Consider the following 10,839-nt stretch of genomic DNA (forward strand, 5'->3'; position numbering starts at 1 on the left):
CCCCTCCTTGGGTTTCCGAGGCAGTATCACTACGGAAGTAGGATTGCCCAACCTTCCTTCCGAGGAGTGGCTGGTGGGTTTGAACCGCCTGCCTTCTGGTTAGCAGTCAAGTGCCTTAGCCACTATGCTACCAGAGCTCCCTTTATAGATAGAAGCAGAGGAAAAACTGACAGCCAAAGCATGTTCTCACGGATATGCAATACTTATTTCTTATCTTTAAAGTAGAATCCCCACATAAGCCTGTATTTTAGGTAGAGACTAATGGAGATAAAAACCAAATGAGAGGATTTGAATGAAACGGGGTGTCATTGATGAAAAGGATTACAACCAGGAGCAAATGAACTATATAAAATGGGCCAAGGAAACTCTCATGTTGGACCAGTGTATTGATTAGGGAAGCCTATAACAAACAAGCTTACATTCTCAGCAGCATAGCACAACGAAGATTTATTTTTGCTCCCATCACAGTCCCAGGCCCTCTGCAGGCTGACTTCTCTCTGTGTGGTCATTCAGAGATGCATGTTTCTTCCATCCAGTGGCTCTACCATCCCCTAGGACAGGACTTCACAGGCTGTACTCTGCTTACAGTTTTCTGGGGAATCTTTCTAAAATGCAGGTTCTGATTGTTTGAATCTGGGTTGGGGTTTGAGCATCTGTGTCTCTAGCAAGCTCTGGGTGATGGCAGTGCTGTTGCTAGTCAAGGATCACACTTTGAGGAGGCAGACCCTTGGCCTTTGGAGTCTTTTGTTGGATTTCTCTGTCCAGTTGGGAAAAGAGGGAGGGCATGGAGGACTGTGTAGATTTTCAGGGCCAAGGCTAGAAATACATCCTGTCCATCCATTTTCTGCTGGCTAGAACTCAGTCCCACGGTTCCACATATTGTCAGGAAGTTGGGGAAATGTAGCTCTTCCATGTGCTCAGGAGAGGAAAAAATGGAGCTGATGAACACTTGGAAGTATCTCCCATAGCCAGACAGCCACACATTTCAGGGACATGGAGATACTTCCTTTCAGTCAGTAAGTCCAGATGACCTCCAGGCTTAGTGCCTCATGCTCTCCAGGGTAGACAGGCCCCATCTACCCTCTGTTCTCTCCCTCTCTCCCTCCCTCCTCCTTCCTCATTGTGATTTGGGAATAAGCTTACAGAGCAAATTAATTTTCCATTCAACAGTTCATATACATTTTGTCTCATGACATTGCAATCCCTATAGCTAACAACTCCCTTCCCACTTCCTCCCTGTGGTTACCTTTTCCCTGTCCTGTGTCATTCTTTCCTATCCATTCCTGCCTTCTGAGCTTTCTTGCTGTGCAAATACTGCCATTCTGATCTCCCGTGGTTGATTGTTCTAAGGAACACTCTCTTCTCTTTTAAAAGGTCCCATTTAAACTTTTTTTTTTTTTTTAGAAAAGATGGTTTGTCCCCATTCCCCAGTTTTAGCCAAAGAATGCCTTCTGAAGCAAAGTCTAAACAAGGTCACCATGATGCTTAATGGCATCATTTATTTATAGATGAGGCCCTGCTCTTTTGGGCTGTGTGCCTTTTACAGAGCCTTTCTTCTCATCCTGATTGCTATCGTATGTGGATTACACTCTGCTTTTCCTCTGGCTGTGACAGCAAGACTCCTGCAGCTGTCACTCTTAGGCAAAACAGATGAAAGTGGTTTGATAGGCCAGGTGAAAAGTATTTTATTTCCCGGGCATCTATGGCCCCTTTCTTAGAGTGAGAAATTATCCTCTGGATTTCGAGTTCCCACAGTTGATATGTTTCACAGAGTGGTAATGGTAAGAGTCCTCCATAAAACTGCCTGTGGGACTCTTTTCTTCTTGTCCCATGAATGTGCTTTGTATTTATGTGGAACAAAATTGACATTCAGGAAGGCAGGTAGAAAATTGGTTTGTGAGAATTATGAATACAAATGCCATCAACAGCCTGAAGCCATCCAACTCCACTAAGCATTGAGTCTTTGCTGGCCACTTTGAAAGACTGAAATGAGGACTGTCCACATCCCTGACCGGAGGCCTGCCACATCTCTGCTGTTATTTATTGAGTGCTGTTTACACCTCACTCCCTATGGGGGGGAAGGGGGAACAGTGGCCCAGCATGGCTTGCTCTACTAGGAACACAGAGTCGGAATGGAAAGGAACATAGTGCAAAGAGACAGGGCAGACAGAGGCCAGGACGCAGGGGGAGGAGGCCAGGGTTTGTCCCCATTTCCCAGGTTCCTGGAAAACAAAGAGGAGCAGAGGCAGCTTGAGGACTGTACTTTGGAGGTTCATGGGCCACCTGAGCTCTTGCAGGTTTGCTATTAATCAAGGTGGGAGGTGAAGAGTAGGTGAGGTGTTTTGAATACTTATTTCTAGGAATATTAGGATATATTGGAGAGCTCTGGTAGCGTAGCACCTAAGGCACTTGACTGCTAACCAGAAGGCTGGCGGTTCAAACCCACCAGCCACTCCTTGGAAGGAAGGTTGGGCAATCTACTTCCGTAGTGATACTACCTCGGCAACCCAAGGAGGGGTCGCTATGAGTCAGGCCAACTCGACGGCACGTAACAACAGCAACAACTAACCCAAAGGCTGGAAGTTTGAGTCCAGAGGTGCCTCGGATGAAAGGCCTAGTGGTCTACTTCTGAAAAGTCAGGGCTGAAAACCCTGTGGAGTACAATTCTACTTTGATGCACGTGGGTTGCCATGAGTTGCATTGACTTGAGGGCGACTACTTTTACTGGTTGAGGGTTTCTTAATGAGTTTTGATAATAATGATATAGCAAGAGACCCAAGAACAGGAATCTGCCCTGCCATCGCCATTTCCCCATCCATGTGAGGTTCCCAAGCATATTACACATAAGAACCTTAGCCAAATGGGAATGCAAGTGCCCTATCATTAAGATCTATATTAATACCTGCAAATCCTCAGTGCAGAGTGCCACAAAGGCTGGATAGGATCATGTAGCAACTTAGGTATGAGACCCAATCAGGGCCTTCTTCCCCACCCCTTACACTTGTACAACCCTGAGTCACTGCCTCCCTGGATTATTTGCACCCTAGCATTCTCACTTGCCTGTTAGTTCCAGCCAGGCTTTTGACCTAGACAATCAGTCTTTGGAGCTTAGATGCTTACCCACTTCAATAGAACAATGACCCCACACATTGCGTGCATAGTTTGGAGGGGAGGGCATGATATTAGGAAAAAATGGACTAGAATGAAGCCCCAGACTTGTTTTCCCAAGAGGCAGCAGGCTCTGACCCTTTACTCCCTAATGCTTGCTGAGGCAGGACAGGTTTCCTTCACTCTGAGCTGATTCTTCCAACTCATTCCCTAGCCCCAACACTTCACTACTTGCACTTCATGTATCATGGCAATTAGGTCTTGCCCACTGTGCCCTCTTAAGGTTGGTCTACTGTGTCCTGCTGCAGGTTCTGGATGTGCTGTGCTCCCTCTGTGTCTGCAATGGGGTCGCAGTGAGAGCCAACCAAAATCTGATCTGTGACAACTTGCTGCCCCGGAGAAACCTGCTCCTACAGACACGACTCATTAATGATGTGACCAGGTAAGGCCACCACCATCATCTGGAATGCCTAACATCATTCTGTCCATCTTATCTCCAGGCAGGAAGGGGAGAGAGGGCTGGCCAAGTTCCAAAGCTGCTCACTCATAATTTCTGTACATTAGACAAGATCAAGCAAATGAATACTTTCTATGACTAGAGCCTTGTATCCAACCTCTTTAGCAAAGCTTCTCTAACTTGTACCCTAAAATGGGAGTATATGTACCCCTTGAGAAGTGAAGAATTTAGCCTAATGTCAACTACTGTTTTATCGTTGTTTTTTTTAACTTTTTATTGTAATTTGAATGAAATTTTACAGAACAGATGTATTTTACATTCAACAGTTCATACACACTTTGTTTCATGACACTGATTTCAATCCCCACAATGCAGTAGCTCTCTTCCCACTTCCTCCCCATAGTTACCTTTACCCTGTGTCCTTACCTATGTGTTCTTGCCTCCTGAGATTTCTCCCTGTGCAAATGCTGCCTTTCTGATCTCTCATAATTGATTCTTCTGAGAAGTGCATCTCCCAGATGTCACTGTTCAGCTTGTAGGCCTCTCGTTTGGCTGAGTGTTAAGCTGTGGGAGTGAATTTAATTCCAGGCTTGAAGGGTGACCAAGGGCCATGTTGTTGGGGCTTTCACCAGTCTCTATCCAACCAGTAATACTGATTTTTTTTTGTTGTTGTTTTTAATTTTGTTCCACATTTTTCTCCCACTCTATCTGGGATCTCTGATTTTGATTCCTTTCTCAGTGGCTGCTGTTGGTAGCTGGGCACCATCCAGTTCAGGTCTCAGGGTCATGTAGGCTGAGGGTTGCCATCATCTATTGGTTCCTTGGACTGACTGTTTCCATGCATCTTTGCTTAACTTCACTCTTCTTTGCTATAGACAAGGAGACACCAATAGTTGCATCTTAGATAGCCACTTACCATGTTTTAGCTTAAACATTAATGCAGATCTTATACCTTCTTCATAGTATATTCATATTCATTTTGATATGTTGTTGTTGTTGTTGTTATGTGCCGTCGAGTCGGCCCCAACTCACAGTGACCCCTCCTTGGGTTGCCAAGGCAGTATCACTAAAGTAGATTGCCCAACCTTCCTTCTGAGGAGTGGCTGGTGGGTTTGAACCACCAGCCTTCTGGTTAGCAGTCAAGTGCCTTAGACACTATGCTACCAGAGCACCAACTTTTTTTCCAAAAAGTATATAAAATTTTCTGAAAAGTAAACAAAATCTTTTCATTAAATGATTGTTCCACTTTGGCATTATGGTATCCTCTGGCTCATGAACATGTACCCCCAAGACTGGCTGTGTGGGCCATCAGGAAGAAGATGGGCCTATATAGAACTCTGCTAGCCTGCTGGTCTGCACATGTGGCCACATCAGAGTCATTTGAATTCACTGTGCCTGAATTAGGCAGCCCTCAGGTTCTTTGGCCACTTTCTACCTAGTCCCATATCCTTATCTGCAGTGCCGAGAAAAGAACCTCTGAAGTCTAGAGCAGCCAGCAGACCTGAGTCATCCACATGGGCTTCCTTTCTCCGAGGTGCTAGCCTAGTTTTTCCTTGTTCACGCCAAATAGATCATAGCCCCAGCCCATAACCATAAACCTCTCAGAGTATGAATCCAAACAGAAAAATTCCAAGTGATTTGTCCCATGATTTCATCCACTTTACCAAATACATTAAAACCTATAGCCCTTAACAAGGGTTGCCTAGTAATGACTTCTTAGTGCTTCTGAAAGGCCGTTGTTATGAATATGCTTCGATGACAAAGCTGCCCTTAGGAAAATTTAGATACTTAAACCAGTTTACTGCAAGATGAGATTTGAATAAGTCATTTCTTTCATTTATAGAAAGACATGAAATTTTGTAATTATGATGACTCTGTATAATGTTTTCAGCATCATTTATGCATGGATGACACTCAGTAAATGGTTGCATTAAGTGAAATATTTAGAGGCATCCTTTATCTTTTATAATGGAATCAATGTTGTTCTGACAACTTTCACTAAGAATTTGATCAAGGATTGGAAACTTAGCTTTTCCTACTACAGAACAATGCAGAAAACCCATAAAACTCCTTTTGTCCTAGCTTTAATTGAGCCAATGCCTCTTATGCTCTAGGTTCACCCTCCTTTCTCAGTTTTGAAGAATATGTAGATGCTATTTGTCCCCATGTTTAATTTCAGTATCCGGCCAAACATCTTCTTGGGAGTTGCTGAGGGCTCAGCCCAGTACAAGAAATGGTACTTTGAGCTAATTGTCGACCAGGTGGATCCCTTCCTAACAGCAGAGCCCACACATCTCCGAGTGGGCTGGGCCTCATCTTCAGGCTATGCCCCATACCCTGGAGGTGGAGAAGGATGGGGAGGCAATGGTGTTGGTGATGACCTGTACTCCTATGGCTTTGATGGACTTCACCTTTGGTCAGGTAAGTAACTTATCAAAACTTTGGCACCTTATCTGTTACTGGGAATGATGGGGACTCAAATTGTTCCAGCTGAAATTATCACTTTCAGGTGAAATGACTCATTTCTAAGAGCCTCAACTAATTATGTGGTAGGAAGGAAGAACATAAGGTCTGCAATGAGACAGTCCTCGATCTGAATGGTGACTCTGAATTCATCTATATATATAATTTTTCTCTTTTTTTGCAAGCTCAGTGTCTATATCTCTGCAATCCTTATCACACAGGATTGTTATATGAGCTATGTATTTTTGTTTATTTTCTCTCATCCTCCCAGTGACCTCTTGGGGTAGATAATACTAACTTCATGTTTCTGACATAGAAACTGGGGCACAAAGCCGTTTAAGTAATTTGTTCAAAGGCATACTGGGCAGGATCCAGATCTGATTATAAGTCCATAATCTCTTCTCAATACAACCTGCTCGATTGAGATACAGCTTATAAAGATACAATTTGTAAAATCACTAGATCAGTATCTGACACATGGTAGGTACTAATGTCTTAAAAATAAATTCAGAAATTCCTATTTTCCTATTTATTTAATAACATAAGTATTGATGATTTCTCCAAGCATGCCCAGGGCCTGTACTGTGAAGGAAGAGTGGGCTTCTGCCTCGGTGAAAATGGAAGACTGACTCTCAGGCTTTCACACACCAGAGCTCTGCCTCTCTTGTCTGACAAGGGTTGCCTAATAAATACACTTCTTTTCCATGTATAATTTCAATTGGAGGTATTTTGTGCCTTGTATTCAAGTCACTTATGAAAGTTTTTACTATGTGTGTCTTACATACAGAAACATGACACATGTTCTTCCTTAAGTTTAGTGTGAGGAAAAGTTTGCCTCTCCATCACAAATCTATATGATTTTTTGTTGTTGTTACTGGGAACAGTGTAACCTATGGTATTTCCTTTCTCTTAGCTATAAGGCTAAAACCTAATCATCTGACTTGAGCAATTAACTCATCTTAGAACCTGATGACATGCTTTTTGCACTTGGCCTTTATTTTCAGTTGAATGAGATATGTGTATGTGTGTGTGTGTGTCTGTATTTTTATGTTCATTGTAAACATTTTAAACCTTTAAGAGTGGTGTGAACTTATATATTCGATCAATTGGGGGAATGAATGAAAAAGCCACTGTCCATGTTCTGTGTTTCACAGGGGTCAGTGTGGTACAGACAAAAGCAGATACAAAAAGGAAAGATGATGGGTTAGAGGAAAGTGAAATCTTGTCTTCATTTTCTCATATCCTCCTAATTTACCCTTCCCTAGTTCAATCTTCATGGGGGATGTGTATTTCCTTCTTGGTCCTCAGAACCTTACTGTGGAGCCACTATGTCTGTGGCTATATAACAGTGGCCTTTAGCTGGTGCAGATACCTCTGAGGTTATCATTGGATGTCATATGATTATCAGAAAGCAGTCTCTGGGGAAGTGATTTAGAAAGCAAAAGGCATCATGCTTACACATATCTACAGCTCCTGCATTTGAAAGTATTGATTCTGTGAGGAGATTAATGCAATTAATTGTGAAAATTACTACCCCACTGCCTTCTGATTGCTGTTCATTTCCTGCTGTCTTGTCCCCATAAACCAGGAGTGTTCTCTGCAGCCTAGGCTACACCTGAAAGGAAGTCTCCCAGAGGTGTGTTAAGGAAATATGAAGTACATCTGGGCCCTTGGCTGAAGTAAATTGGACCTTAATCTCAAAGAGAAAGTAACTTTTCTCAAAAGAAAAATAAAAATGTACTTCTTTCCAGACTTCACAGTACTGCAAGGGCACTTAAACACCCCTTTGTAGATGTTTGTGGAATAAATACATTAATGAGTCGGTAAGTAGAAGACTCTTTTATCATGGATCCAAAGAGGGCTGCTTTCTGTGAACATCACAGCTGATCATTTATTGGTACAGTAGTAGATAGTGCAATACCATCCTCCCCCTCACCTCTTCTCTCCTGTCCCCTCTGAAGGGAAACTGATGGTCTGAGCCTTCATCAGTCATCACTAGCAATGACTCTTGTGAACAGAGAGGGGTTGTGACTCAGCTTGTCACTCTCGGAACATTACCCACAGTTGGTTCTGCCAAAGATGGGCACATTCAGGGGACTGACTGCTCAGTCCCAAGCTGCTGATGAGAGGTTCAGAAACCAGTGTCTCTAAGATTTACACTTTCATTCTCACTAAAACCAGAGCTTCCTTGGGTCTGAGCATCATTCTCAACTCTCCAACCAACACCTGGTGAACATACATCTTGCAGAAGGCACTGCAGGCAATTATGTCAGCATGTGCTCCAGCTAAAGAAACAGAGTTTCTGTTAATGGCTCCCACCAGGACAGCAGTGAATTCTGGACTGTCTGACAAAAGGATAGTTGCCTGATGAAGAAACAAAATGGAAACGACACTCTCACCTACTTACCATGGGAGGGAATAGAAGGTGGTTAGGGAGAGATGTTGGAAACTGATTGTGACAGTTTTCTTCCTCCTCTTTCTTGAGATTTAAATGCCCAGGCCCATTAACTTTAAACTTATATGTGTGCATAAATTAAGCAACTGCTTTGAATTTGCTTATTGAAGTACCATAGATGTTGCAGTAGTTGGAAAGAATTGCAGTACCCCTAACACTTTGTCAGTGGAAAAAGCTAAGCTTTGGAATTCTGCCTAAGTTTGAATCCCAGCTCTGCCACTTACTAGTTTTGTGACCTTGAAAAAATTAGTTAACCTTTCTGAGCTTCAGCTTCCTCAGATAAAATGCAGATGATCTGTAGTTACTACGAAGTTTAAATAAAGGAATGAGAAATTCCTGAGGTGCCTGCTGCCTTAGTTTTGTACTGCTGCTGTAACAGAAATACCACAGGTGTGTGGTTTCAAAGAGTATAAATTTATTCTCTCTCAGTCTAGGAGGCTGGAAGTCTAAATGCTGAGCAGTGGCCACAGGGGAGGGCTCTTCCAGGGCAGCACCTTGTCTCTGCTTCTGTAGCCTCAGTGTTCCTGGGCTTCCTGGGTGATCCTCACACGTGCTTCTGTCTTCCCCAGTTTGTGCTCACTTGTTTCTTATTTTCTCTTTTTATACCTATACCTGAAAAGTGATCAGGTTTAAGACACATTCTACATTGATAACGGCCTCATTAATGTAACAAAACCCTAATCCCAAATAGGCTTACATCCACAGGCACAGGGGTTGGAATTCTAACATATTTTGGAGGGACAGAATTCATCCATAACACCCATCATGGTTTTCCTTCCCTCATTGTCTATGAAGTTCTCTGTAATCTTAAAGACAATCCAATGTCCTGGAAATCTTACCGAAGACGGTGAGAATAGCCCAGATAGAGCCACCCTGGCAGTTCCTAAGGGGATGAAGAACCCAAGTCTCATACTGAATGGGATAGAAGTTTCAATGTGACATCTGGGAATGTGAATGATCTTTTTCTGTGTAGAAAGCAGTTGCCTTGGTAGACCTCTCTCAGCTATAGAAGACTATGAAATAACTAACCTACAGGCATTGCCTCCCCAGGCCCTCACAGCCCTCCCTACAGAGTCCTGGATCAGCTCCTCCGCCATGGCTTCCTTTCTGTAGGAATAGTATCACTTTCTATCTCCTGACATAGCCTTTATGTGGCCTTTCAGGTCTGCAGTTGGGGTGAACTCGACTCAGAGTAGCCTGCAGTATGTCACTGCTTAGGAGACATTTTTATGGGAAGAATTCAGGGCTCCCTTTCCCTTTTGACAGCTTTTCCTCTACAATATTGGGATAAGCGGAGGAATTCACCTTCCCAAGAGATAAGTGATAAGTGGATGAATGGAGTAAAATCATGTTTTCTAATTTATTAAGACTGCAGACTCATCAGGATAATTTAGCTCTGCTGTCATATTTGCACAAGGGGACCTTACCTGTCTCCATACCATGCTGAGTCCCAGGGCATCAATTTATCAAAGCATGACCTGCTGTGTCTCAGACCTTGCCATCCCCAGTGCTATGGGGAGAGGATCCAAGATGTAGTGTGGAATAACAGCATATTTACGTCTTTGGTTGCCATCACTTCCCAAACTGCCTAAGTATTTGTTCTTATATTATAATGCCAAGCTGCTCAGTGCCTGGAGTATGGAAATGCTGAGCACCAGTGTTTCCAGCTGCCTACCTTACTCAACAGAGGAGACACAGTCCTGCAGTAAACATATCCTTGGTTTTATTTGAAGATGTGCGGCCTATGATTAAGCCGCTTTTTCCTTTATCTTGAAATGCTGGGTTTGGAATGGTCTTTCCAAGCTTCCTGGGGCCTTCCGATGAGCCTTAGCCTATAAATCAAAGGAGACTGCTTCTCTCTTTCAGCCTATCAGAGGCAGAGAGTCTCCCCAACCTCTCTTAGTGGATAGATTTGGGCTATTCAAGTTCCTAGTATGTCAAAGAGTAGTTACAGAGGCTCATACTCTCTGAAGCAAGTTTGATTTTCCTTTCTTACATCATCGTGGCTCTGTTGTTCTGAAAGGATCAAATACATTAAATACATTGGAAAGTGTTTTTAAGCACTGTCTTTAAATAAAAGGAGCTCTGGTGGAATAGTGTATAAGACATTTGCTTGCTCTGGAATTGAACCCACACCTGTGGTTTCCAGCCAAACAAAATACAGGCATATGAGTTAAACGTTTACCTCAGGTAGATACACTCTTTGGAGAAAACAATCATGGGAGAAAGAAGGGCTGCTTATGCATGTGGAGACAGCTCAGGGGGCAGGAGTGTATGGAGGGATGGACACTGGGAAGAGGTAACTATGGGGAGGAAGTGGGAGGGGAGCTGTTGTATTGTGGTAAACTGTGGTCAA

At 43.3% G+C, this 10,839-nt stretch overlaps 1 protein-coding gene across 1 annotated transcript in view; it reads left to right on the plus strand.

Annotated features, from left to right (window-relative positions):
* RYR3 (ryanodine receptor 3) overlaps positions 1 to 10,839 on the plus strand; it is a 585,899-nt gene that overhangs the window by 196,159 nt on the left and 378,901 nt on the right. Inside the window, exons 17-18 of the mRNA XM_007940521.1 lie at positions 3,417 to 3,550; positions 5,745 to 5,986. Of these exons, the coding sequence (XP_007938712.1) occupies positions 3,417 to 3,550; positions 5,745 to 5,986 (376 nt within the window). The remainder of the gene's footprint in view (positions 1 to 3,416; positions 3,551 to 5,744; positions 5,987 to 10,839) is intronic.

This window comes from Orycteropus afer, unplaced genomic scaffold (assembly GCF_000298275.1).
Source record: "Orycteropus afer afer isolate SDZICR_OR568_19922 unplaced genomic scaffold, OryAfe1.0 scaffold00068, whole genome shotgun sequence".
NCBI classification, from domain to species: domain Eukaryota; kingdom Metazoa; phylum Chordata; class Mammalia; order Tubulidentata; family Orycteropodidae; genus Orycteropus; species Orycteropus afer.